Source organism: Capsella rubella, unplaced genomic scaffold, assembly GCF_000375325.1.
Source record: "Capsella rubella cultivar Monte Gargano unplaced genomic scaffold, Caprub1_0 scaffold_3, whole genome shotgun sequence".
Classification (NCBI taxonomy): Eukaryota; Viridiplantae; Streptophyta; class Magnoliopsida; order Brassicales; family Brassicaceae; genus Capsella; species Capsella rubella.
Genome location: NW_006238921.1, coordinates 4,158,243 through 4,185,906, shown reverse-complemented (window position 1 = coordinate 4,185,906; position 27,664 = coordinate 4,158,243). Strand labels below are relative to the sequence as shown.

Genomic DNA, 27,664 nt, shown 5'->3' with positions numbered 1-27,664 from the left:
TGATACGATGAAAAAGCAAATGACAAATTCTATTAGAAAACTAAAGAAAGAAGCAAATGACAATCTAACTTTAATCAAAACACGAGCACACGACCGACCATAACATCTCACTAAAAAGGGATAAAAAGTAAGAACCATGGCATTATCAACCTACAATAATATATATATATATATATAATGCATGGTGGGATACTTAAAATATAGCAAGGCTTAGTCATGGAAAGGATGTAAAGGAAGAACGATGAGTCATTAAACGTCATTTCCATACCAAAAGATTGAAAAGAAGAAAACAAAAAGACAAAGGTGGAGCCAAGAGTGAGGTCAGTATACCGTAAAAGCTAAGACCAAATGTGCAATGTGGGCACCCTCCACTTTGAAATCGAATCATCTAAAATGGACCACATTGGAAAACATTGCATTTATATATTTTCTATTACGTTTAATGCAGAGAGACATATAACTACTAATGGTGTTATGACTCTCTATATTTCTCATTAAGCATATTAATGTGTCAAACACGGAAAAGTAGGAACGAGAGTGTCGTGTGGCTGTCCTGCGTACGGCTGGTCCCTTTTAAGGCTAGTGTCTCTTTAAGTTGGAGCCAAACACTTTGACTTTCTTTCTAGTTTAATTTGCTTGTAAACACTATATTAACCAATAACCAATGCTATAGTTCCAAAAGATTCATGTTTCTTCGTTCACCTACTGCTACTCAATTAATTTTCATTTGACATGATTTTCCAAAGGATTTTAGAGAGAGAAAAAAAAATCACTCAAATATGGTCCATATTGTAACTAGTAGTTATTCTTAGAAAAGAGAACTAAAAAGAATTACAATGGTAATTAATCAATCTTAAAAATAAAATTAAAAAACAGAATAAGTCATTCATAATCTGAAATAATATTGAGTTTTTTTTTGTACACTGCCGTAAGGGTTTTCTATGTGATCGTAATATTGTTTTAAAAATAAAATTATGTAAATAATTGAAAAACAAAGAACATTATGAGCAATTACAAATGTATAAGTTGCAATTGGACCAAACTTGTACAAGAACACATTTAACAACAACTTGAAAAGTTGTGACCGTAGCCAAAAGAGCATTGATGTTTGTTCTAACTATTTTGTTTCAATTCATTTAATACAAAAATGTTTTTAAAGTAAAATATACTAGTTTATTGCTTGATGTATACATATTTTTAAGAGAATGATAAGAATAATACTTGGATAACATTATATTTATAAATATAATTTTTTTATCATCTTTTGTAGGAGGATGAATTTAAAAGATATTGATAGGTATTTCTTCATATTATTATCATATTTTGCCTACAAACTAAACTATAAGTCAAGGACATAAAAGAAAGGAATATCTGATGGTTTTAAATTTTCTTTTCCAAAGATGAGTCCAGTTTAATATTAGTGATTTATTTTAGCCGACTAATTGAGATAGACGTTTATTTATATAAACAATTCAAGATTTTTTTTTTAAAAATAGTGGCGTGGGAGAGAGATAGATAAATAGATAACGGGAGAAAAGCAAACGGCGTGTAACGGGAAATTGTGAATGGTGGAGAATAATAAATAAAATTTCTGTCTTCATTTATCTGATTTTTTTAAGTTCAAAAATCGTCAAGAAAAGTCAAGTTGGTTTGTACGGTATGACACGTAAGAGAGCAACCAAAGAAAAAATAAAAAGGAGGTAGGAGTGGGTAGGTTATCCTGTACGACTGCACCCGTACGGACTTTTCTCATTTCATTCTCATTTATTTTTATTTATTAAATTCCCACACCACGGAAACAAAACTCCTTTCACGTGACGACTCACTACTCTTTTTCTTTTATCCAATGCATGCTTTTTACGACCACACCACTTTTATAATCCATACTACTTAACTTAGCAATTGTAAAAATTACCCGCTTATCTTATGTTTTCCCATAAAAAGAATATACTCATAAATCTCAAGGTGGAATTAAGATTACTCAGCATAGTGTGTAATTATAAGTACTTTAGTTATTACATTCGGCGATGCAGAGAGCAATCAGCAATGTAATTATTTAGTATAATACTATATGGAAGCGGTGACGACATATACTATTCCATATAGTTTAATGATGGAAGGATGCAATAGCGCGTAACGCGTTACAGCTATGTAATAATCAAATCAGAGTTTTTCAATCTTTTTTTTGACGTGTTTCTCTCAATCATTGGATATTTTTGAGGTCATGGCCTCTCTTATGTGTTGTGTAACCTTTGCCGTTGCAGGAATATTCTCTCTTAGCTCTTCTATCTCTGTTTTTTTATATATATATTCTTTTCATAATAATTTAGTATTATTATATGATGATGATCAGCTGTCTTTTACTATTTCTTAATCACATCATTGATCATCCCTTCCTTTTTCTCTTATTGTTTTATCATTTTATAACATGCATTTTGAGCATCATATGCTTCTTTCTATATGCATTTGTTTATATATGTTTATGTTTCGATTCTTTGAAATGTAGGCTAAGTGCAACTTAGTTATTTAGCTATTAATCAAAATATCAATGACTAAATATTAGCTATCATTAGTAATGTAACCGATTCTTTACATGCATGATTTTTATTTACATATATATAACTAACAACGCAGAAATTAGATATTGATTCTAGCCTTCTTTAGTTATAAATTATTGTGTTTAATGCCGCCTAGGTGTGGATTTTCCTGTATTGGATTCAGATATATAAACATATATAGTTACTAAGTCGATCAGTTTATGATGATTTTATCCAAACTTTTATTAGTGATAGATATTAATGAGAGAGAATGGGCAACTACGTGACGGCACTTGAACACTTCCAATCCCACAAGAAACTAACAAAACCATCTAAACTGTATTACGAAACATGTATAATAGATCAGGGACTTCCACGGAAACTTGACGACAAGGAGTCGTAAGGGACTTAACCACTTGAGACTTTGTTTTAAGTTTTCTTAACACTCCATCAAAACTCAAAAGTTTGCTTCTTTTGCTTTTATTGTTTCCTTTTAGATCTAACAAATCAAAGTAGTTTACCATTACATCTTATACTTATATACACAGACATATCTTCGCGTTGACATTTATCTAGTTGTGACGTAAAACTTGGGACGTACCTAAGTTGGGGTTCGACATTTCTGCATCGGACGAAACATACCAAAGATGCATGGCAGTAGTACGAGACTATTTTAGTTTGATTAATCTATATGTGGAATAGTCATATTATTATTATGTATAAAAATCATAATAAAAAAGTTAATGAAGAGCCTGTAGAATTGGTTATCGAACTAACTTGATCTTATTAACATCCCAAACTTGGGTATCAGAGCAATGAATAAAGTTGCAACCCCCCCGTAAGATAAGTTAGGGGTCAGACAACTTTTTTGATAACCAGAGAAAATGAGGTCACATCGTATCTTTGTCTTTTAAAGTTTTAACCTTTACAGAACGGAGACTGATCCTTTCAACAATTCTGCTTTACTTTTATTCTCTATCTAGTCTAACTCACACACACATGGTGATGGTCCTTCATGATATCCACGCATGACATTATTTCTATGCATGACGCTGTGTATACAATACAACTCTTATGAATAATTAGTGTCAATCAACTATATCGTGAATTATGAAGTTTGGTTATATATATATATATATATATATATATTTGTAGTCTCTGCATTAGTTATATGATCACGCTAATCTATATGAATGGCTTGTGTTTATATTATGAAAGTGATAGATCTTTTTATGTTTACACAATGAAAACGATAATAACAAGCTTATCATTTAATTGATTATAATCTGAAACTAATTGAACTACACTGATTAGGCTTGAGAAAAGTACATTACATAATGGAAACTTACAAGTAACTTAAAAATGGTTATAGTTTTTTCAATGATGTTTACGTGAGGGTATGAATGACCAGAATAAACAATATGAATATTGAAGTCTTTGAAGTCGTCGGGGTGAGTATGGACTTATTTGTATAATTATATATATATATATATACTTGTTCAAAAGAAAAAAAGAAAAAAGGAAAATCGTAACATTAGAAAAATTAATGGCTCATATTAAATTACTTTGGTCCAAGTTCTAGAAACCTTAATGTCATCTTTCGGGGTCAACAGAAGTTGAAGCTCCAGATTTTGTTTCGTAAATTTTCCATCCAGAATAATTTGTATGTCATTTATTTGAAATCCAGCCTCTATATTAGACTTTGTTTCCAGATTCTGAAGGCTTCATTATTCCTAACAAATGTGGATATAAGACGTATTAGGTCAATGATAAATCATTAGCGAAATTATAATAGATGTCACATGTATATCTAATAAAAAGCATTAGTATTGTTATGATTAATTATGAAATCATATTAGTTAGTTAGAGAGATTACTAATCATTGTCAGTATATTTATTGATGTGATTATGTCAACATATAAGTGTCTTTGATGCGTCATTAACAATAAAATTAGCGAAGAAGAAATTGAATCAATATGATAGCTTAGAAAGTTATCATATTAGGTCGATGAACATCATTAGCGAAATTACATATGATAGCTTACAAAGTTACAGGATAAACTTGTATGCAATTAACTACTTCCACAAAAATAACTATTGTTACCACACTTCATTGATATTTTCTAGATACAATTTAATAAATAGAAAATATTAACCATCAACGAGGCAGTCTTTATTCTACACCTTTTTATATTTTGAATAGGATTAGAGAAAGAATGCCAGATTAAATATCTCAAAAGTTTACAAAGTAAAATTGGATTATCCGATCTTAAGTTATTAACTACATAATGTATATGATTACAACGCCTACATGGAACTATATGGAAGCATGTAAATAAATATATATAGACTTATTTAGTTATTTATTTTATTTTTTTAAAAATTGTTTTCGTTTTGCTTAGAATGAAGAATTAACCAAAAATTTTGATAATGTTACAGCATGGGGAATAAAATATATATATATATATATATATATATATTGAGTTGCTTCATGAACCTTGCGTGTAATAAATAAGGAAAAGAGTATATCTGATAATTATAATAATTGATAGAATAGGAATAACCAAGTGAAATTAAAAATTGGTATCTAAATCCTATCATTAATTGGAGGATATAATATTATCACAATCATTTAATTGTGCATTATGTTTAAGATAATGCAGGATATAGTTAATGGAAATCCAAACAGTTATCTAAAAGAATTAAAAAAAAAATCCTCCAATAAGAATATAATTTTAAAAGAATCACACCAATGAAATAATTGGTAAAATCAATCCTTAGTTAAATATATATAATATTATTTCCTTTTTCAAAAAGAAAAATCAAAGATATTTATTCGTTTTAATTTTCTTTTTCTTCGTTGAAAAAATAGTGATTTGAAAGTCAGTGGAAAATTACGAAGTAAGTGTGTGTACCTGGCAAGTACTCCTTCCTTGTACCAACTTTATTTATATAAAAAGATAAGAAATCCCGAAAGTACCCTCGACTTCAATATATAATAAGAATCTCCCCCTTCACTTGTCCTTCACAAGCAAAAAAAAATCTCACAATTCTCGTTATCAACCACTCTTTGAGCAAAAGTATTCAATCTCAAGCAAAGAAGACGATGAAGCAATTGATCCGCCGTCTCTCACGCGTGGCTGATTCGGCTCAATACAGTCTCCTCCGTTCAGATTCGCAGCGACCTAGTAACCGGCGCCGTACAGAATCATTCCTCCGTTCATCGGTGGCTCGTCGGTCGAAGAAGCAGAGCTCTTCCGTTCCAGAAGGACACGTACCGGTATACGTAGGCGAGGAGATGGAGAGGTTCGTTGTAAGCGCGGAGCTGCTCAACCATCCGGTTTTTATCGGTTTACTAAACCGATCTGCTCAGGAGTACGGGTACGAGCAAAAAGGAGGTTTGCAAATCCCATGCCATGTCCTTGTCTTCGAAAGGATCATGGAGTCGCTTCGTCTTGGACTTCCGGTGTCGATTGATCTAATCGGAGACGAGACGATTTGAAGAATAAGAAGAAGAAGAAGCTTTTTTTTTTTCTTAGAAGAAATCTTGGTAGTTAGACAAAGGTTTTTTTTTTTTCTAGATCTGGTGGTTTTTGTTCAGATACTGAGTAATACTTCGTCGTTTTGGATGTAAATAGGTATATAATTTTTCTTTTTTTCTAGATTCGTTTGATGATGATGAAAAAAATTGAAGAAGAAGGAAACAAGTTTAGAGTTTAACTTTTTTAAAACAATTTGTTGTTGCAGATTTTTTCTGATTTTTTTTCGCCGGTTTGAGGATCGGTTTGAAATTCTTGTGAAGATTTTATTATTAATGGAAATATTTGCAGCAATTTGGATTTTTATTTATTTATTTATGTATTCGTAATTTATGGGTTTATAGGACATTGATTCAATTTGTTTGGATTGAGCCAGTAAGATCGGAGTGTGATGTTTTACCGAGATTACCGGAAGGGTAAATACGTCAATGTACGGTACTTAGGAAGGATATTGATTAATACCATTTATTCTACGGCCGTTAGTTATCTGTTACTTTTAGTTATATAGCTTCTCCTTTTTTGATGTGTTAATTAAAAAAAGGTTATATTCTCTTCTTTTTTATTTCTTTTTTTTTCTTTTAATATAAAATACGGTGTAATGCCAAAAATGTATTGTAAATATGTATATAGAAAAAAATATTGAGAATTACGGGTAGGCCTGGGCGTTCGGATATCGGATCGGGTTCGGTTCGGATTTTTCGGTTTTCGGATTTTTTGGATATTGATTCTAACATCCATTCGGATATTTACAAAATTCGGTTCGGTTTCGGTTTGGATATTTCGGATTTCGGTTCGGTTTGGATATAATTGTGATAATTAAATTTTAACCAAAATTTATTGGATTCGGTTTTATTCGGATATTTTTAAATCTAATTATACTCAAATAATCCATACTATCCAAGTATATATAAAAATAGAAATGAGGCAAATGACAAGTTCAAAGAACCAACTAACATAATACCATACCAATATATAAAATTGAAGCATAAAACTGTGTCGATGCATGAAAGCTTTAAATAAACCAAACTAAATCATAAATTCATAATGAAAAAGTAGCAAAATTCAGTGACATCCTAAATCAATTAAAAATAATTTTTCATCCGTTATGCGGCAAACGTATATATCCTAAGGATATTAAAGTATATATTGTATATATCCTAAAGATACTAAAGTATATATTATAAGTTCGGTTATATATGGATATCTATTGGATATCGGTTCGGATCGGGTTTAATCCGATATCCAAAAATAATGAAAGCTAACAATCGATCGGTTATTTTTCCAATATCGGTTCGGTTTTAATCCAATTTTTTCGGTTCGGTTCGGTTCGGATTTTCGGATTCGAATTTTATGCCCAGGCCTAATTACGGGGAAAGAGTAACAAAAGACCATGTGGTTTTGCATCTCTTGTTTTACATTCTTTCAGATCCAAAAAATACCAAAGTCTGTTGTTTCCAAGCCCGATTCAATATATATACTAGGCCACAAAACTATACTAAAAACCATGTTGGTTTTACATTACTCAAGTTCTAAAGACTAACCATAATGAAGTTCAAGTCAGCAAACAATTTATAACTATGAATCTTCTTCAGCCACTAGAAAAAGAGTACTATATGTTTTATATGTTTGTGATCTCACTTTTGTTTTTTCTTTCTATTTCAAAACACTATAGGCATATATCTAGTCACACATAATTGGTTTAGTACATTTTCAGGTAACCTTCGTTTTGTGTTATATGAAAATCAAACAAACACACATATATATATAAACAACACCAGCAAGCACATGTGTGTATATTTGCTTTATATACGACCCGAGTGAACTACATGTGGAGGTTTAACTGTCCCACATCTATGGATTCTCTCAATAATATTGTGTATCCCATATATATAAGTCTAGTCTAATTCATAGTTTAATCGTGATTATAATTATTAGTTTGTGTGACCAATCTGAATATAAGGGTAATGGTTAATCATAGAGTTGGGAATTTTTGGTCCATTTATAATGATTTTTTCCCATGTTGCCATCACCTGCACCATCACATGCGAGTTTATATATGTAGCAATTCACAGTCAATCATTTAATTTCCCTGTTTCTTTTGTTTTGTTCTATTTATTCTCAATTAAGACCATTCATCCACAACTCTCCAAGGTTACCATAAATTTTGTAAAAGGTCGGTGTCTCCACATTTACATCATCATCATACTCATATATTTAGTCATGTTAGATCTACTACTAAATTATCATAAATATGTAGTCAAAAGTCATCGAGCCACATTGATGGATCTATAACATATATCTTAAATTTCGTTTAAATAATGTGTAAGTATAGTTGGTTTGACAGAAACAAGTATTCTATTTTTGTTTACATTAAGGACATTAATTATATATGATGACTGTCCAAGTGTGAAATCGAATTTTTCTTCATAACTAGAAAAAAATAAAGTCATACTTTCATATAGTTTTTTTTTTTTCCATTATCAAAGTACCTATCAACTGGAAACATACATGTGTAACTAGAAAAAAGGATCAGGAACTATTATTAAAAAGAAGAAGCCATTTGTTGTTAAGATTCTCTTGAACGAGGTCGAAATGACAATATTTTTATATGTACTGATATACTTTTTTTTAAAGGAACATTCGTCGTAAATTGGAATTGCAAGGCGGGATATATATATATAGTAGTAAGCATGAGTACTTAGGCAGCTCATTTCAAGTATGAATGGGATTAATTGTTGCTTCGGAGGACACGGCTCACCACCTCATGATTGATTCGATTCTTTTAATTTTTAAGTATTCAATCTCATTTTGGGATCACATTGCGATAACGAATACCTTATTATCACAATTCTTCAATATATATGGTATTATACTAATTTGATCCGTGACAAGTACATAACATAAGAAACGAAATCATATTTTAAGCATCCTCAATTATCTGTTTGGTAGAAACGCAGTAATCCCGACTATTCCATATATGCTATATGAGTGAGCGAGTCTTCTTCTATCACATAAAAACCAGCACACACATTTTTATGGCATTTCTCAAATTGAATTTATTTAGATGATTAGATCATGTACGTACGTTCTGTATGAAAAAAAATAGAAAGAAGCATCTAACTAGATTTAGATTGACTTGAGTACTTGCAATATTTGGCTATCTTTTTTGTTTTCTTGCTTCATCAAATCTTTTGATGGTTCATCCTAGTTCTAGACGAGCCGGATTCCAGAGAAGAGCCTTCAATATTGTGTTTGCTAGTTCTTGGCCCTTACTTATGGTTGCTTCACCGTTTACTTATCCACAAAAAATTACGTCGATGTACCTGTATAAAGCTGAGATGATTCAGGAGCCTAGAGGTTGCTCCACCCTTTTGGAGTTTCACAGAAGTTAGAGAGAGATGTGGTGGAGAAGAACAAAGAAGAGTTTAGGGAAAGAAGACGAAGAAGAAGTTTGTACCAATCTCTCTCGAAGATCTCACTATAGGTTTTGCATGCACAAAGTCCACCATGATTGCATATTTGCATTGATAACTGGCTTCTGAAGAGTGGCACGTTGTACCATATTTTTACCTGATCTGTCGCAGAGACCAACTCTTCTCCGAAAAGGCCTTAGGACCCATTTTGGTTACAAAGCCCATAAAGCCTCGAAATTTACTTTCGAAAAAATAAGAATCTTCAATTTCAGGCACGTGGAGACTTAAACATGTCAAACGACGTCGTGTGTTCTGTACAAAGAAGACACAAACACAAGCACACATCACTTATCACTTATTTGTTTTTGTAAAATAAATGAAAAAAATAAAAGAAAATAAAATACAAAGTTGAAGACTTGAAGTTTGTGTAAGGTATCATGCATTCTCGTATTCTTCTACGCTTATCTATTCTTCTCTTCTCTCCCACTCATATCATAATACATTTTTGTCCATCTGTTCACATTTTGTATATATTTTACTTTTATTTACATTCAATTGTTTGATGATACATTGACACATTCACTACGTTCGTGTATTCATCCTGTTGAAATCTAATAAGTGTTAATTTACAGGCTAATATTCCGCTGTCACTGCATAAATATAATGGACTAATTAAAATTAAAACATATATACCATATCTATTTACTTATTCTACATTTTTGGTTTTCTTGACTGCTATTTACATTTTCTACTTTTAGAATAAAATCTTACAGATTTTAACGTTTCCTTTAAACTGCATACTGCATACTTTGTAACAAAGAAAAAAGAAAAAAATATTTCTATATCAGTCGTCATTGCATAACTATCATAAAGTCAAGTTGCAGATCCAAATGATAGTCAATGGTGATAGAACGAAATACTAATATAAGTCAATATTCAATATTAACTTTTGTGAATAAGAAAATCACATTTCCCCCCCCCCTCCTTTTTTTCTTTAAAAATGAAACAAATTCGGTTTAAACTACAAGATCTATTTTTCTAAAAAATTTAGTCTGAAAATTAGAGTAAAATTTAAAAGTCCACATTTTCACAGGAAAAAAAAGTAATTAAAGAAAAATATATTGAATTAATTAATATGCTATAAACGCTTGAGAATAGGTTTGAATATGAAAAGAAAGTAGATATAGACGAATATTGTCATAAGAAAGAAAGAACAAAAATCAAAAAAAAAATATATGCTAAAATGGATTATTGTATACCATTTACTATAATTTATTCAAGTAGGTTTACTCGTACATGAAATGAAATAGTGGCATGGCCCTTGTGGCTCATCAGTAATTAACCCTTATATATATATGATCGATGAGATGATGACAAGTACATGAAACTTGTCGATAAGATTTTCTAAAAAATTAAAGTCGGTGGTGGTGATGGGGAAGAAAAGAGCACCATGCTGTGACAAGAGCCAAGTGAGGAGAGGGCCATGGAGTGATGAAGAAAGCGAAAGACTCAGAGCTTTTATCGAAAAAAATGGTCATCACAATTGGAGATCTCTTCCCAAACTCGCTGGTCTGCATGCTTCACTCTCTTTCTCTTTTTCATGTTTTTAGCATTAATCTGTTTGTGAGAGCTTTCAACATCTCTCTCTTTTTCTCTCGGATGCATATATAATGTTCTTTAATCTGAGGATGATACATAACAAAACCTTATTCTCCTTCATCGATGATTCTTATTCTCCTTTGGTCACTTATCGATTCTTTGATCTGTTACAAATTAGTGAATGTTTCGGTGACTATCTCTCATAAAGGTGGCATATATTTCTTTGATGCATAGAAAATACGAGGAGAGAAGTTTGACCAGAATCTGTAACGTTCGTGTTTATTATCTATTATTATTTTTGTCTTCTAAATGTTAAAGTTGAATACAGTATATAGTCTCTCATACAAAATCTTCCGGAAGATGGGGGGTTCAATCTTGGAATTCATGGTTAAATTGCTTTCAATTAAAATACTATTAAACCTTGTCTTTATTCCTAGTTTTTATATGTTTAACTTGTAGTTTTGGTTGTGCAAAATTAATTGTTGTAACTTCATAGGATTGATGAGATGCGGAAAGAGTTGTCGCCTAAGATGGATAAACTATCTGAGACCAGGCCTCAAACGAGGCAACTTCACCAAAGAAGAGGAAGATACCATTATCCACCTTCACCAAGCTCATGGAAACAAGTAATCGTGTCTCCTTCATCTCAATCTTTATGTACGTACATACATTTATAAGCAGGAAAGTAGTATTAACTATAGAGCATTATTTAATCAGGTGGTCTAAGATCGCATCCCACTTTCCGGGAAGAACAGACAATGAGATCAAGAACGTGTGGAACACTCATCTCAAGAAGCGATTGATGAAGAGCAACTCATTATCATCATCATCAGATGCTACTAATCAGTCATTGTCCTCAACGTCTTCTTCCTCTTCCTCGATCTCATCAGTCTTGAAAGACGTTATTAGAAGCAGTGAGAAGCCAAACCAGGAAGAGGAGTTTGAGGAAATCTTGGTGGAGCAAATTGCATGTGGATTTGAGGTGAATGCACCACAATCACTAGAATGTCTCTTTGAAGATAGCCACATTCCTCCTCCTACATCTAAACCAGACTTGCTAGAGATCAATGGGAAATCAGATAACGAGTTTTGGAGCCGACTACTGGTTGAACCAGGGTTTGATGATTACAATGAGTGGCTCAATTTTTTGGATAACCAAACTTTGTAGGAGTTGATCCGTCATGTATTGTTGCATCGTCTTTTTCTTTCTTTTAGACAATTTTAGAATCTGAGGACACACTGTATTATTCTGAAAGCTAGAGATTTTGGAACTAGATATAAACGAGTCGGAAGCAGTAAGCAGATGTTGGTATCATTATACTATACGGTGGGGATAAAAATCATACTTGAGATTAGATATTAGATGAACTTTGGAAACACAAAAAACCTACGAAGCTGTCACTTTCTGCTTTACAAAAGATTTTGCCCATCAATAGTGGTTAACAAAATGGTCATCCACAATCATCACCAGTTATACTTTTACAAAAGGCTTTTCCTACTCTATTTCTGAGATTTCCGAAGCTAATGAGCAATCATCAAGGCCTGCAGTGAAGGATGGATCATACCACTGTGAACAACTTATCATCTCTATCTCTTCTAAAACCGCCTTCTCCTCCACCTCCACCTCCTCATCCTCCCTATCCCCAGGTGTGAAATCAAACTTGAGATTTGGGTCATCTGGCCTAACCCATGCTACTTCTGTTTGCTCTGCTAAGAGTTTGCGCTGTTTGCTTTTTGAAGACTTGGCTGAGTCTGCGACAGATGGCTTATGTTTCCCCAGGGACTGTGCTTTCGAGCCTGTTCTTGACTTCAGGTCGTTGGCTGGGAATGTGTTTGAAGCCCATCCAAATGAATCTTCAATACAAGCATTTGCAGCATTCCTACAAAACAAAATCACCAATTCTTTAGTGAATATTACTGCTCAGAATCATCGGAAGAAAAATCAACTATCTCAGCTTTCCAAACCTGTAACGGTCTTCTGCAGCAACCCTAGAACCTTTAAGAACATCTTCCCCTGGGGGCTCGTTCACATAATTTAATGAATCTGACCCATCAATGGACAGACTTATCATGGGTGGAAACTGAGGCAGGGAATCATCATTGCCACCTGGGAATTCCAAGGTTAAGTCTAATCCCACTTTATTGATAGGTTGATTCTCCTGCAACCTAGAATGGGAAACCGTATTGTTTGGCTGACTCGTGCTGGAATCCTGGAGAGCGGCTTCTAACAACTTTCTACTTAAGCTGGTGATCTTCATCCCCTGCCAAGGCTTTCTGGCTATATCTTGGGAGTGATCCACGGAGCCCATAAACTGTCTATTAAAAATGGGATTGTTTAAGGATAGCAGTTGTTCATTCCCTGAACGGGTCGACGTCCTCCAAATTGATGACAGCAAGCAAGAAAAATGTTTTTGTAGGAGCATTTCCGTATCTGGCTGCTCAGCTGCAACATTAAGGAGTGTCCGAATATTTTCCTGCACCAAAATTGTGATATTAGTGAAAAGCATCTCCTTTCCATTATAATCTTCTTCACTTGATTAAAAGAACCTATTTACAAGAAAAGTTTTCATCTTTCCCTAAATCATCACGACTTTCATGCATGCTGGTGAGTAGCTAAGCTAACCTAGCGCTATGACATAATCAACCTTACCTCAGTGACTTTAAGGAGCGCCTTCCCAGAACCTGCGTTGAGGTTCTTCTCGTTCACTGCACTGTCGGAAGCAGACATAATATGTCGCTGGACAAGCTCTCTATATCTCTCACAACAATATGCAGGATGGCGATACCGTCCCCTGTAAGCCCCACCAGCTGTCATTCCATAAAGAGTTCCGCTAACTAAACTCCAATTAGGCCCATATTCATGAACCATGGCACACAATATAGCATTTTCCTGAGGCAGCCAAGAATCAGGCGAGGGAACACAGTCTCTAGACCACAGATTCCCTTTTTTCAGCTTCTCTGGCTTGATCATAAGAACACGCTTTATTGGCATGGAAGTGATGAATTTTTTCCCTATAGTTTTACTCCTGTTCGTCAGTTTCAATTCATTATCAACGACCATACTATCAGGCGGCTTTGATGGTTCCAGTTCATCATGTAGAGCCCTTGGTTGTTTGTATTTGATATCTGAATTCAGATGAGACTTCTTATGCTTCTTTGCTTTCTTCTTCGAGGTCTTCTCTTCTTCTGTGTCAACAATTAAATCTCTTTTCTTGCCTTTCATATGCATTCGCGAAAGCGGTGTAACCAAATCTGAGTCACTGCTACTCACATAGGCGAATTCTTCATTATCATCATCAGTCGAATCTTCAACTTTCACAACGGACTTCACATGTTTTGATTCAGCAGCCAGTGATCCTTTCTTCAGGGATTTAAATTTGGCTTTCTTCACTTTTTTCTTCTTCTTAGACTTCAGTACAAGAGGAGTTTCGTTCCTGAGGAAAAGAATGGTTCAATTAATCTACTTGTTTTGATCACTATCCCAATAACTAGAATCCAGTGTTTGTTTATCTATGATGAAATATAATTTTCAACAGCATTGTCCTAGATAATCATATCGACAATGAACTGTGTGGGTTCAGAAGTGTCATACTGTATCAGATCCATTTCGGCCATCTCAGCAGCTTCCCTCTCTCTAGCTTCATTTTCCAAATCTTCCATCAACTACAAAACATATAAGTAAATACGTGACCAAGCTGAAATGCATGACACGATAGATGCAGTAATTAATCTCACCTGGTGCTGAGCTAAGACTTCCACTTGCTGCCTGTATGCTTCAGTTGCAAAATCAGCATCCCATTCTGAAAATAGCATTAACATCTCAAGTCAGTTAAAAACCAAGTCATGGGTTTACACTATACAAAGATACATCATCGGCAAGGTTCTTTATTAAGTCAAATTATTGGACTGAATGTGCAAAAAAGGGTACACATACTCTCATAAACAAGAGGCTCTTCCCCATCATCAATCTCAGCTTCCATTTCCTCCTTGTACTTTTCAATATGGTCAAGTTCCCATTCTTTCTCTTCGAACCCCGCTTCATTTTCCATTGCAGTCTCAACAATGATGGGGTCCCAAAGCTCTAAAAATCTAATCGCATATCTATCAATAGGACGTAACTGATTCTCAAAAGATGAGATAGCTTGTCCAGCAGCAGCAGCTGCTACAGCCATTTGCTTGACATCATCTAATACATCAGCATCATCTTCTTGGCTTGAAGTAGTGATAACAGCTATCTCATCCCTGGTATCACCATGTAACAATGGAATTTCTTCTTTGGTCGACCCTGATGCAACTAAACCTTGATCAGTAGGCTCATCAGCCTTTAGGTCATCTTCATTTACTAGCTCATCTTCTTCTGGTCTCTCTACAGGTTCTTCTGTAAACTCTTGATTGTCCACAGCTTCTTCTTGTTCTACTCTTTTTAGAGCCATATAATCTGCCTCATCTTCAGCCTGTTTCAAAGCAGCCTCAACATCTGCATTTGACAGAGGTACCTCCGCCCCACAATTCTTGCTTGCTTCCTTCTCATCCTTTGTAGTCAGAGCCTTATGCCCAGAGAACAACTCCATGGGATCAAGCTTCTTGAAAAATTCGGTGTTATACTCACCGTTTTGAATTACAAGGTTATCAAGCGCACGCTTCTGATTTGCTTTCTTTAAGATATTCTCTTCAATGGTGCTCTCACTTATCAACCGGTAAATATGGACTTCACGTGTCTGACCTATCCTGTGGCAGCGATCTTGAGCTTGTTGATCCATAGCAGGATTCCAGTCACTGTCATAGAATATAACTGTGTCTGCACCCACAAGATTGATGCCAACGCCACCACTTCGGGTTGACAAAATGAAAAGAAAGATTTTGGGATTTGTATTAAACCGCTGCATTAACGTCTGCCTCTCTTCTGGAGGAGTGGAGCCATCAAGACGCATGTAGGTATAACCATATAAATTAATGAAAGCCTCCAAGATGTCAAGCATCTTGGTCATTTGCGTGAATATCAACGCTCTGTGACCCCCAAATTTTAATTTCCTCAACAACATAGCAAGCTCCTGCAGCTTACCACAATCAAACTGTATCAGTCGCCTATCTGGAAAATATACTTGTCTCCGAACGATTGCAGGTCTAATTGGAGACAAAAGAGGTGACAATAAATCTCTAACTTCCTCCTTGTAAGATGGACTAAGAAAAACAGGAGAGTCACGCCGGCTACACCAGCAAGCAGGTGAAGATACTCGTGCTGCTGGAATCGCAAGTGTGAAAGCTTCGACTAGGTCAATTATCTTCTTAAAGCGCTCGATCGGTGAAAGAACTATGTCAGCGAGGATTGTGGAATACATGTAAGATGAACGATTAGCTTTAAGATGGTGTATATCATCGATAGGACTCTTTAGGGTTAAAAGAGTTCTTAGAGATGTAGAGTAAGTCGGCTTTCTCTGACATCTCAAAGAATTCCACCATGCAATGGCCGCAGCCCGATCCTTAGTTTCTTTAACCCTTTCCTCAAAGACGGCCTTACGAATCTCTTCAAAAATATTTGTCCCTTGCAGATTTTTGTGGTTTATCGAACTCAAAGGGATTCCTTCTGAATTATTCTTCAAGTCGGCACGTTGCTTGATTAATTCTGAGGGCGTTGAAATAACTTTAATCTCATCTCCTTCCCAAGAATTCATAGAAAAATCAAGATGTGTGAACAAGAATCCCAAAGCCTCGAGATCAACCTTGGAAAACGGATTTTCCAAAAGCAGCGAACAGACAGTTGAGCTCAACTGCACATCAATGCCAGCCATATCAAAAGAACTTACAATAGGACGACCCTCAAAGAGATCAGGATGATTACACACTTTCCGCAACTGCATAATGATACTTATCATCCCAAAAAAGCTTCCACTGTTAAGCGTAGCCTGTGTTTCTGTGCTTGCTATGAAGTCTTCATACAAGTTGCGCTGCCTCTTAGACAGTCTACAGAAAATAACATGCTCATGTTTCGATGGAAGTTGCTTCTCCACATCCCTTTTTAAACGCCGTAGAAGAAAAGGACGGAGGACATTATGTAAGCGATCAATAACTTCTTTGTTGATTTTTTCTTGTCCCTCAACCATCCCTGCTATAGGGTTACAGAACCAATCTTTGAATTCCTGGTGAGACTGAAAGACATGAGGCATCAGAAAATGCATCAGTGACCACAATTCCATAAGATCATTCTGCAGCGGTGTACCAGTCAACAAAATTCTGCGTTTAGAATTGAAGTTCAATAGTGTTTGCCATCTCTGAGACTTCCAATTCTTAATTAAATGGGCTTCGTCAAGAATCAAGTACTTCCACTTCTTGCGCTTGAACATCTTGCTGTCCTGAATAACTAGCCTATAGGTTGTTATGCATACATGAAATGAGTTAAGCTTCATCCATCCTTGTCTCTTGATTTTCCTCTCCTTTGCACTCCCGAAGTAGGTGAGAATTTTAAATGCAGGACACCATTTAAGAAACTCAGTTTCCCAATTAAGCATCACACTTGTTGGAACTACGATCAGATGGGGACCCCAAATTCCCTTATCACATGCAAGGTGTGCTAGAAGAGCAATGGTCATAATTGTTTTTCCAAGACCCATTTCATCAGCCAGAATCCCGTTCAACCTTTTCTCATACATCGTGACAAGCCAATCCAGACCAATGTGTTGGTACTCACGCAGAGAATGCTTGAGAAGAAACGGCAGTTTCGTTCTAACTTTTGTTGTAGAGTACGTAAATCCAGTTGGCTGCGCAGATCTTGCTGCTGCTGCTGCATCAGCAATTTTATCACTACTATCTTTACCATTATCTTCTGTTATTTCATGGGCTGTGTTAACAACTTTTTCTGAGCAAGGCTTTGGATCTTGATTACATTCTGTTGAATCAACGTTCTCATCATCTGAATTAGCTTGCTGCCTATTTTCGCCAGAGTCTACAACAGACTCTTCAGACTGAGCACATGAATATTCAGATTCATCCTCAGAAATATCCTTGTCACCGAAATCCTATTACAGGAAACTTGAGTTTCAGAAAAAAAGCCGGTAAATACTACTGAACACATGCACACATGAGACTTAAAAAGCATACCTCCTTATACCTTGCGAGCAGTACTTCAATAGGCATTTCACTTTCTTTTTGCAGCAGAGCAATCTGCAGTACAAGGGGAAATTTCTGTTTGTAAACTCTCTAGCTGAAAACGATTATCATGTTACAAGAAAACAGAATAATTAATAGACTTGTCACCTCTTCAACATGGTCTTCATTATCTGCTTTCGCTAATTCCTCTTCAACAGAAAGTGTTGTCTCATCATCCTGCACCAAAAGAGCAGATATCCAACTTCAATCTATATGCTTGTTCAATACTTTTACTGACAAGAGCCTAGGCTAAGAGAATCAAGTTAAAAGAAAAAATTAATTTAAAATGACAATCTCAGGCATTTGATGAGATGGCTGACCTTTTCCTCACCAGTGGCAACAACAAAGTCAACATCTTCCTGCACATAATACAATCAGTGACACATCAAGTTCATCATTAGTCAGAATCAGAGACCTTGTGCTAATTGCAGCGAAGAACATCGTTAAGATCTTCTGACAAATGATCCACAAATGATATCAGATCTAGTTACCTGTTCATCGTTAAAATCATAAGTATGATCTTCCTTTCTGGACTTCGCAGAGGCAGTCGTCATGCCTGGCTCAACGTCATGAGAATGGGTCTTGGGTATTGTCAAATGACCGAAACTATCATTCTGCAAGTGAATGATATATATTACATTTGAGCCAGAATTGTGATGACAAATCGGACAATGGGATTTTAAAAAGACATACAACTTACAGAACGACGAACACTTGGGCTCTCTTCAGTTTCTTCAGAAGCAGTAAGATTGTTCATGTCTGCTGCAAACGTCAAATGGGATGAGGAAGTCAAAGAGAAGTTGCATTGCTTTCAATAAATTATAGGGGCTTAAGACCACTCACCCTCTCCATGATTTTGATCTACTGCGGCCACTTTGTCTCCACTTTCATCATTTTCTGGGCTGATTTCTTGGCTGACTGAGGAATCAAAATAAAACTCTTATACAAAAGAGGATGCAATTCAAACAGTTGACAGTTATTGAGGATTCAACTTGTATAATTCAAAGTAAATGAGCAATAAAAGGTCAACAAATAGCAAGCGCAGAGTTATGCCAACCTCTCCCAGCAGTATAACGTCTGAGCAGCTCCTCAACTGGTAGATCCACTTCATCTCGCAAAGCTTCCAACTCTTCCTGTCTTTCCCGTTTGGTAAAGTGTTTTTCATCCTCCTCAATAGTATTTTCATCATCTTCCTAAGTGTAATTGTGGGTTTAAAATGAGATATGGAACATATCACTCCTCAAAAGATCAGGTATAACTGAACGTACGATAATCCTATCTTCACATAAACTATCGAAAACTAGAGTATAGCCTATATGTTGGGTGCAGGGTGGTGTCATGACAAAACATATCAATTTCTTTGACAAAAAGATCAAGCTATTTTTCATATTTTCTTTGAGGTGCAGGTATATTCAAGCTGTGATACACAGTAACTGCCAATAAGTGGTAAAACAAAAATAAAAAGATGATAAATTGAAACTCACGGTCTCATCCTCGGATTTTAGATCATAATCCTCATCAATTTCAGGACTTCCTGATTCAAGACCTGCAGTTACCGCGTCATATATTGTTAGGATCCAGTTCACTTGCTTACACTTAACAATAATGCTGTGTTGAGTAATAGGGTGCTCACAAGAATTTATCTCTGGAGGTCTCTGTTCTGCCCTCTCCTCATCAGTTTTTGATTCGATAGCAAGCAGTGCTTTTGGAGAAGCATTTTCGCCCTGTTTATAAGGTTCCACTAAATTTTCTGCCAACATGGTTGAGTACCTAACATAAACAAACAGGTCAAATTCAAATATTAAAAACATGTTCCAGGTTTACAAAAGTACGTAAGAAACATTCCATAGTAACCTCTCGGTTTGGCCTAACAGAAACTCAAGCTGCTTGTCCATAGCCTTCTTCTTTTTCTCATTGCGTGCCAGCTGATGCTTGTAAAGCACCTACAAAGTTGCCAGACCACACAGAATAACAAGTTTCAGATACACAGAAGTTATACCAAACCTTAAATCTCAAGTCCCGGGAAGAAGAGTAAAAGACTAACCAGCTTCTCAACTTTCATCCAAAACTTCTTCATGTCTTTCGAGATATTGAGGGCTAATTTCTTTAATCGTTGTTCTTCTTCCTGTAAGAAAGCAATAATGTAAAATAAAACTAATGCTGGAGTGTGTAAGTAGTCTGAAAGAGAAAGAGAAAAAGAGGAAAGAACCTTTAGCTTCCTTTCTTCTCTAGATGCCTGATCAAGCATGCCTTTGCTGGCCCTCAAAGCAACCTTCTTGGCCTGCGCCAGCTTCCATTTCCTCTCAGACTCAAAGTCCTACAAAACGTCACCAATTAGAAGAAAGGGAAACAGCATGCATGCATACCCATCCTTGCTGAATGATAAAGAAGAATGGCACCCTTGTATTACCTTGGACAGCCAAGCCATCTCTTCCAAAACATGGTCCCAGTGAGTTTTAGGGCGACGTGGTTCTTTAGGAGCTTCGAGCGTCTGAAAACAAAAACAAAAAACCCGTTAACACTAAGCTCGGAAGATAAACTCAAAAACGTAAAGACGAAAACTTGGAAGCTAACCTTCTGGCGCTTAGCTCTAGACTCATTGTCAGGTTTGGATTTCCCACCTTTGGACGCCATTACCATGTCAGGTTTAGATTTCCCACCTTTAGACGCCATTACTAACGCCTCTGTGCAAAGTCTTCAAAGAAACCGCCAAAGAGGGCGAATAAGAAGATGACTGCAGAGTGCAAAGTGAGCCACTCCACAAAGTCCCCGAAACTAGGGTTTTCCACTTCAGAGCAATAAAACAAACGTAACGATTTCATCACTCGCCAGAAACATCACAGTTAAGTTTCCAAATCTCAAAACTTTAACCCACTAATCTATGTTTTAAAAAAAAAGTATCTCGATTCGAAAGGAGACGAATTAGGTTTTGTATCAAATCTCTTCACTTCAGTCTTAGTTAAGAGGACGTGATTTGAGATCGAGATAAAAATGAGAGATACGCAAGTCTGAAGCTTTGGTTTGGGGGGGTGAGAATCTTTAATCGACAAGGAGCTTGGGAGATGGAAGCGAGCTCGCGGCGCAGATAGATCAAGCCAACCAAAAAATAAAATAAAAAGGGGGCTGGGTCTCGTTTCCCTTTTTTTTTTTTTCTTTCTTAAAATTAATTATTTATTGATAATACTTTTATGTAATTAATTAAAAATAAAACTAATTACATAGTTTCGTGGTTTGTTATTATTTAATTCCCGAGTTAACGAAACTTTTGACTGTAAATCGTCGTCATTAGGCAACAAATTTGTGATTAGTATACAAATAAATTAAATTTTGTAATTTTATAATTTAAAAGAAAAAAGCGGAGGAGATATTTAAATTTGATTTTGGTGAGTAGGTGAGAGGTTGAGTGGCTCTATAGTTTTTTTATTTGTTGGTTTAGTTAGATTGTGCTTTTACCGAGTTTGCGTGTGTGGTGGTTATGGAGTCTCCGTTCAAACCTGATGTGATCAAAGGTAAGGTAGCTCTCATCACCGGCGGCGGATCCGGCATCGGTTTTGAGATCTCCTCTCAGTTCGGCAAACATGGAGCTTCTATCGCCATCATGGGACGCCGGAAACAAGTTCTCGACGACGCCGTTTCTGCTCTCCGCTCTCTTGGGATTCAGGTGATTCCTTCTCTCCTTCCCCGATTTTTTTGTTTTTTCTCCTTGGATTTGTCTGATATTGCTGCTTCCTTGTTTTAGGCTATTGGATTGGAAGGTGATGTTCGTAAGCAAGAGGATGCGAGAAGAGTTGTGGAATCAACTTTTCAGCATTTTGGTAAAATTGATCTTCTTGTTAACGCTGCTGCTGGAAATTTCCTGGCTGCTGCTGAGGATTTGTCTCCTAATGGCTTCAGAACAGGTTCATACTTTGTTCATCATCTTTTTTTTTTTTTTATAATGATTTGAGAGGAATTGTTCCTGAGATTTTGTCATTTTGAGTGTTGCTTTAGCTGAAGGAAACGTTTTTTTTGTTGTTGTTGTTGTGTAGTCTTGGACATTGATGCAGTAGGAACATTCAACATGTGTCACGCAGCACTTAAGTATCTTAAGAAAGATGGGCCTGGGAGAGACTCATCAACTGGTGGTGGTTCGATTATTAACATAAGTGCTACTTTGCACTACACAGCTTCTTGGTACCAAATACATGTTTCTGCAGCCAAGGTAATCCCATTTTTATGGTAAATTCATTCAGTGTCTCGAGTTTTGGTTATGAAATCAAGAACTGAGTTATAGGAACAATCAGATGTAGCAAATGGGATCTTATGAGTCTGAAACTTGAAACAGGCTGCTGTTGATGCTACGACAAGAAACTTGGCGTTAGAATGGGGAACAGACTACGATATCAGAGTGAACGGGATTGCACCAGGTCCCATTGGAGGTACCCCGGGGATGAGTAAACTTGTACCTGAGGAGATTGAAAACAAAACCCGGGAGTACATGCCTCTCTATAAGCTCGGTGAGAAGTGGGATATCGCTATGGCTGCACTTTATCTGAGCTGTGATTCTGGTATGTTGAGTTAAATCACTGTCTTTAGTATATAAAACATATAAATGGTAGATGCTGATGACACATTGTTTGGTTAAACAGGGAAATTTGTAAATGGACTGACAATGGTAGTAGATGGAGGACTGTGGCTTAGCAAACCTCGCCATTTGCCAAAAGAAGCGGTGAAGCAACTCTCGCGTGCTGTGGAGAAGAGGTCCAGGGCCAAGCCTGTTGGTCTGCCCACCAGCAAACTTTAGATCATTTGGGTTTCAGATCTCAATTAAAAATGTATTGGGTTATTGAATTACAATGGAGACAGAGGAACTAAGATTATGTAGATCAAACTATCATATGCACAATAAAATTAGTACATTCTTTACAAAAATGTGGATGTGGGTGAGTTTTATTTATTCATCTCCTCTTAATTAACCAATCAAAATACGACAATATGCCACGTCATTTTTTATTTAAAAAGTAAATCAAAATTATAATAAAAAAATAAAGCAAATTAAGGATACAAAGTAAGATTTTTATTAAGAAAATATAATTCGGTTTGGGTTGACAGTAGTTAAGATTTAGATTTGTAATTAATAAAAATTATATTTCGGTTTAGGTTGACAAAATGGTAGTTAAAATTTAGATTTTGTAATTAAACGAAATTATATTGTCGGTTTGGGTTGACAAAATAATGGTTAGGATTTAGATTTTGTAATTAAAGAAATTATATTTCGGTTTGGGTTGACAAAATAGTGGTTAAAGTTTAGATTTTGTAATTAGACGAAATTATATTTTGGTTTGGGTTGATAAAATTGTGGTTAGGTTTATATTTTGTAATTAAACAAAATTGTATTTAGGTTTGGTTTTATAAAAGAATGGTTAAAGTTTGTTTTATTTTTGATTTATTTTTTAAATATAATATGAGATGACATATTGTTTTATTTTGATTGGTTAATCAGTAGAGATGAACAAGAGTAACCCAAGTATTCCTCAAAGCTTCTGAACCTCTCATCAGTGATAAGAAAAAAACATTGCAAGCTCCCTAAAAACCCAATGGCCATATATCTCCCTTGATCCATTTTATCTCCTTTGAGTCACACTCTCTGTTTCTCATCTCCTAATCCATTTTATCTCCTTTGATCCACATGGCTTCAACCGCCGCAAGTCGCGCCTTTTCCTTCTTTAAGTCCACCGGCGGCGTAGCTTCCTCCGACGCAACTCGTGCACGCGCCTCTCTCTTGCCAATTCCCTCTACCTCTGTATCCGCGCGTCCTCTTGGCTTCTCCGCCACTCTCGATTCCCGTCGTTTCTCCCTCCACGTTGCTTCCAAGGTTGAATCAGTGCGGGGGAAGGGGAGCAAAGGAGTGGTTTCTATGGCGAAGAAGAGCGTCGGAGATCTGACCTCAGCTGATTTAAAGGGGAAGAAGGTTTTCGTGAGAGCTGATCTCAATGTACCTCTCGATGATAACCAGACTATCACCGATGATACCAGAATCCGTGCAGCTATTCCAACAATCAAGTATTTGATTGAAAATGGTGCTAAAGTCATCCTCTCCACTCATCTGGTAATATTCCCACACCCACACACTATACATTCGAATTATCCATCGCCCCTGAACTAAATTACAACACTTTATGCGTTTTGATCTTTCTTTCAGGGAAGGCCAAAGGGAGTCACACCAAAGTTCAGTTTGGCTCCCCTTGTCCCTAGGCTCTCCGAGCTTCTTGGTATTCAGGTAAAATTCGTGTTTTGTCTCACTTATAAATCTTCTTCCTTTGCTTGAGAGCTTTTTTTTACGGTGGGTTTTGCAGGTCACCAAAGCTGATGATTGTATCGGTCCGGAAGTGGAAAGCCTTGTCGCTTCTCTTCCTGAAGGTGGAGTTTTGCTTCTTGAGAACGTCAGGTTTTACAAGGAGGAAGAAAAGAACGATCCTGAGTTTGCCAAGAAGCTTGCTGCATTAGCTGACCTCTATGTTAATGATGCTTTCGGAACTGCTCACAGAGCTCATGCTTCTACCGAAGGAGTCACTAAGTTCTTGAAGCCTTCAGTTGCTGGTTTCCTTCTGCAGAAGGTGATATATTGATAGAGATTCTACTTTCCTTTGATTGCCAATTCTGTGTCAAAGCATCGTCTCTACAAATGGTACCATGGGCTTATTTGTTTATTTCTCTCTACAACTACAGGAGCTGGACTACCTTGTTGGTGCTGTTTCAAACCCAAAGAGACCATTTGCAGCCATAGTGGGTGGATCCAAGGTCTCGTCCAAAATTGGAGTTATTGAATCGCTTCTGGAGAAGTGTGATATCCTTCTTCTTGGTGGTGGAATGATCTTTACATTCTACAAGGCACAAGGTCTTTCAGTTGGTTCCTCCCTTGTTGAAGAAGACAAACTTGAATTGGCTACAGAACTCCTTGCCAAAGCTAAGGCCAAAGGAGTCTCTCTTTTGTTGCCAACAGATGTTGTGGTTGCTGACAAATTTGCTCCTGATGCAAACAGCAAGGTATGTCTCTCTTATCTCGCCATTGCTTAAAGCTTGGCAATTTAACTTCTTGGGTGATGATAGTAAAACGAAAAATGGGAAATGTATTTTTGTAAGAATTTTCTCTGCTGAGGTTTTTAGACAAAAACCCTTTTGACTGGCCTACTTAATATAAAAGAAAAAGAGAAAAGAGTTGCTCCTTCAAAAGCTGAGTTTTAAATTCTTATGGGAACCCTATGTTAGCTATATGTGCTTCTTATAAAAGAAATTTTGGGAAGTCAGTAAGTTGTGCTCCTGTTTAAGCCTGGTGCTCTATGTAAACTCGTGTGGTTTGTTATTGCTTGATGATCCCAAAAGAGAGATGTGAGAAGCAGAAATGTTAAATATTTAATTTTTCTATAGCTTTTGTGTTCTGAGCAAAGTATGTAATGTGGATGTTTGTAGATCGTGCCTGCATCAGGCATTGAGGACGGATGGATGGGATTGGACATCGGTCCAGACTCTATTAAAACTTTCAATGAAGCTCTGGACACAACACAAACAGTTATTTGGAATGGACCTATGGGAGTTTTCGAGATGGAAAAGTTTGCGGCTGGAACAGAGGTAAGAAAGTGACTCCGCATATAATAAACACATGGTAGATGAATACTAGATTTAAGTTTTTTGTTGTGGTTGTTGCAGGCGGTAGCCAATAAACTAGCTGAGCTAAGTGGAAAGGGTGTGACAACGATAATAGGAGGAGGAGACTCAGTGGCTGCTGTCGAGAAAGTAGGAGTAGCAGGAGTCATGAGTCACATCTCCACTGGTGGTGGAGCCAGCTTGGAGCTGTTGGAAGGCAAAGTACTTCCCGGTGTTGTCGCCCTTGATGAAGCGATCCCAGTCACCGTTTAGAAACTCTTTTCATTGACGAGGCAAACAATGTGTACTTGCAGAGTTTCTTTCACTGTAAAGTATAAATCTACCTATTCAACTCTTGACTTTTGAATTTGTATCAGAGAGTGAGAGACTCATTTCTCGGAAAAGAATCACTGAATCAGATTAAAAATCTGAAAAAACAAATTACAAAAAGATAAGAAAAGACACTAATAATCGAAAGGCAAGTACTTGCTGAAAAAGCTTTGGTTTTTGGATGTCTTCTTGAAACCATCGGGCTTTGTATTGTAGGCTGAGTAGTAGGGAGATGAAGAACCATAGTAGTGACTGCTTAACGTATACTCTTTCTCCTTCAATTTCTCCAGCTCTGCTTTCAGATCACTGTTGAGAAGATGCTCACAATAAGCTTTATTGTCAACAAACGCAATGTACACCTTCCAGAACATTTTCTTGTCCCTCTCCTTTTCCATATCAAACTCTTGCATCAAGTTCCGCAGAATCATCGGCCCCTTCTTCCTAAAAAACCCTTGTACGAAATCTTGAAACCCAGCGAGCGGCCGTTCCAGTAAATCTAGCATCTGCTGACCTGACTTGTTGGTGTTCATCAACACAATGTCTTGAATGTGGAGAAACACATCTAATATGTTGTAGCAGAGCTTTGCTCTCAATGGCTTTTGGGCTTCATGAGTACTCAAAGGAAGTCCATACGGATGGTAGTAGAAACTCGGTGCTCCATAGGGATACTCAGAAGGGAACTTGAGGTCAAAGAAGTACAAACTATGATTCTGATGACAATCTGTCACGGTTACAGCAACCCTCATCAGCTCTTTTCTGTCTTTGTAAGTTGTCACAAAGAAGCTAACTCCCTTCTTCTCCCTAGAAGCTAATCCTCTCTCAAGAATCCCCCACTCCCGCTCCACGGTACCTCTGTAGCAATCGCAGCGGCGAGAGTAGCAGCAACGGTAGCTGTAGAAGTGATGGTCTCGTGGAGCGCCTCCGCAAACAGCTTCGAACTTGCTGAATCTTGTGTAGTTCAAATCCACTTTGTCTCCCAACTCCATGATCTCTTTCTCGAAGATATCAATAACGAAGTAACTGTTCTTCCCAAAACGAACGATGTCCCCCACTTTTTCTTCATCTGATTCCGGTTTAGACTCCAGTACACGTTTTTGGGATTCAACGTCTTCCTCCTCCTCTCTAGTACAAGGAAGTGCCCAAACTTTCTCCGCACGTCTCATGAACTGATGAGCAGATCTTGACCTATATTTTTCTGAAAGTAACACTCTAGATTTACCTGCTGGATCATCGTCAGAGTCATCATCAATACCTGCTCGATCACCTTCATGATGATCTGAGTCACTGCTGCTTACATCAACACCTTTCTTCATGCCTTGTTCGTGCTCTTCACACAGATTACTAGTAAATAAAGTCATGATTTTGCTTTTCTCTAGTGATATATGTTCTTAACCCTCTCCTAAATATTTATAATGGAGTGCTGATAAACAATGTCATAAAGGATCAGGAAAGAAAGTAAAAAGTAAAAACCCTAATGGCA

The 27,664-nt window shown here is 36.4% G+C and overlaps 6 protein-coding genes across 8 annotated transcripts; 4 read left to right on the top strand and 2 right to left on the bottom strand.

Moving 5' to 3' along the window:
• Positions 1-5,570: 5,570 nt before the first annotated feature.
• On the top strand, positions 5,571-6,199 carry LOC17892618 (auxin-responsive protein SAUR72). The gene has a single exon (XM_006298743.2). It carries the CDS (start codon positions 5,644-5,646, stop codon positions 6,037-6,039), a length of 396 nt encoding a protein of 131 aa, XP_006298805.1. The 5' UTR covers positions 5,571-5,643; the 3' UTR covers positions 6,040-6,199.
• A 4,627-nt stretch (positions 6,200-10,826) lies between these two features.
• Positions 10,827-12,383, top strand: LOC17892422 (transcription factor MYB10). The gene is made up of 3 exons (XM_006299999.2): positions 10,827-11,058; positions 11,585-11,714; positions 11,806-12,383. Exons 1-3 carry the CDS (start codon positions 10,920-10,922, stop codon positions 12,254-12,256), a joined length of 720 nt encoding a protein of 239 aa, XP_006300061.1. The 5' UTR covers positions 10,827-10,919; the 3' UTR covers positions 12,257-12,383.
• A 33-nt stretch (positions 12,384-12,416) lies between these two features.
• Positions 12,417-21,315, bottom strand: LOC17892767 (protein PHOTOPERIOD-INDEPENDENT EARLY FLOWERING 1). Of its 3 annotated transcripts, none has more exons than XM_023786743.1 (20): positions 20,806-21,315; positions 20,642-20,722; positions 20,441-20,548; positions 20,276-20,356; positions 20,086-20,174; positions 19,865-20,001; positions 19,716-19,777; positions 19,289-19,424; positions 19,075-19,149; positions 18,932-18,993; positions 18,723-18,845; positions 18,552-18,590; positions 18,340-18,408; positions 18,184-18,246; positions 15,023-18,101; positions 14,824-14,888; positions 14,681-14,751; positions 13,739-14,522; positions 13,054-13,562; positions 12,423-12,968 (listed from the first exon to the last, which is right to left on the bottom strand). In XM_023786743.1, exons 1-20 carry the CDS (start codon positions 20,902-20,904, stop codon positions 12,584-12,586), a joined length of 6,117 nt encoding a protein of 2,038 aa, XP_023642511.1. In that variant the 5' UTR covers positions 20,905-21,315; the 3' UTR covers positions 12,423-12,583. The 3 variants fall into 3 exon arrangements, with proteins under 3 accessions (XP_023642513.1, XP_023642511.1, XP_023642512.1); XM_023786744.1 differs by having other exon boundaries at positions 18,932-18,990; XM_023786745.1 differs by lacking the exons at positions 19,075-19,149; positions 19,289-19,424; positions 19,716-19,777; ... (4 more) ...; positions 20,642-20,722; positions 20,806-21,315 and having other exon boundaries at positions 12,417-12,968; positions 18,925-18,990.
• A 304-nt stretch (positions 21,316-21,619) lies between these two features.
• On the top strand, positions 21,620-23,142 carry LOC17890996 (peroxisomal 2,4-dienoyl-CoA reductase). Its single transcript, XM_006298162.2, has 5 exons — positions 21,620-21,892; positions 21,971-22,130; positions 22,260-22,432; positions 22,556-22,778; positions 22,860-23,142. Exons 1-5 carry the CDS (start codon positions 21,707-21,709, stop codon positions 23,012-23,014), a joined length of 897 nt encoding a protein of 298 aa, XP_006298224.1. The 5' UTR covers positions 21,620-21,706; the 3' UTR covers positions 23,015-23,142.
• A 643-nt stretch (positions 23,143-23,785) lies between these two features.
• Positions 23,786-26,258, top strand: LOC17892516 (phosphoglycerate kinase 1, chloroplastic). The gene is made up of 6 exons (XM_006297497.2): positions 23,786-24,319; positions 24,413-24,490; positions 24,567-24,827; positions 24,940-25,257; positions 25,681-25,839; positions 25,918-26,258. Exons 1-6 carry the CDS (start codon positions 23,900-23,902, stop codon positions 26,125-26,127), a joined length of 1,446 nt encoding a protein of 481 aa, XP_006297559.1. The 5' UTR covers positions 23,786-23,899; the 3' UTR covers positions 26,128-26,258.
• On the bottom strand, positions 26,247-27,662 carry LOC17892289. The gene has a single exon (XM_023785534.1). It carries the CDS (start codon positions 27,540-27,542, stop codon positions 26,319-26,321), a length of 1,224 nt encoding a protein of 407 aa, XP_023641302.1. The 5' UTR covers positions 27,543-27,662; the 3' UTR covers positions 26,247-26,318.
• Positions 27,663-27,664: the final 2 nt, after the last annotated feature.

Bases quoted from the DNA above. Each gene is read 5' to 3' on its own strand.
- LOC17892618 (XM_006298743.2), top strand. From the start codon at position 5,644: ATGAAGCAATTGATCCGCCGTCTCTCACGCGTGGCTGATTCGGCTCAA.
- LOC17892422 (XM_006299999.2), top strand. From the start codon at position 10,920: ATGGGGAAGAAAAGAGCACCATGCTGTGACAAGAGCCAAGTGAGGAGA. The intron at 11,059-11,584 runs GTCTGCATGCTT...GTAACTTCATAG, and splicing joins ATCTCTTCCCAAACTCGCTG to GATTGATGAGATGCGGAAAG. The intron at 11,715-11,805 runs GTAATCGTGTCT...TTATTTAATCAG, and splicing joins CACCAAGCTCATGGAAACAA to GTGGTCTAAGATCGCATCCC.
- LOC17892767 (XM_023786743.1), bottom strand. From the start codon at position 20,904: ATGGCGTCTAAAGGTGGGAAATCTAAACCTGACATGGTAATGGCGTCC. The intron at 19,425-19,715 runs GTGAGTTTCAAT...AATTACACTTAG, and splicing joins TAAAATCCGAGGATGAGACC to GAAGATGATGAAAATACTAT. The intron at 13,563-13,738 runs GTAAGGTTGATT...ATTTTGGTGCAG, and splicing joins CGCTCCTTAAAGTCACTGAG to GAAAATATTCGGACACTCCT.
- LOC17890996 (XM_006298162.2), top strand. From the start codon at position 21,707: ATGGAGTCTCCGTTCAAACCTGATGTGATCAAAGGTAAGGTAGCTCTC. The intron at 22,433-22,555 runs GTAATCCCATTT...AACTTGAAACAG, and splicing joins TACATGTTTCTGCAGCCAAG to GCTGCTGTTGATGCTACGAC. The intron at 22,779-22,859 runs GTATGTTGAGTT...TTGGTTAAACAG, and splicing joins TTATCTGAGCTGTGATTCTG to GGAAATTTGTAAATGGACTG.
- LOC17892516 (XM_006297497.2), top strand. From the start codon at position 23,900: ATGGCTTCAACCGCCGCAAGTCGCGCCTTTTCCTTCTTTAAGTCCACC. The intron at 24,320-24,412 runs GTAATATTCCCA...TCTTTCTTTCAG, and splicing joins TCATCCTCTCCACTCATCTG to GGAAGGCCAAAGGGAGTCAC. The intron at 24,491-24,566 runs GTAAAATTCGTG...TGGGTTTTGCAG, and splicing joins CCGAGCTTCTTGGTATTCAG to GTCACCAAAGCTGATGATTG.
- LOC17892289 (XM_023785534.1), bottom strand. From the start codon at position 27,542: ATGACTTTATTTACTAGTAATCTGTGTGAAGAGCACGAACAAGGCATG.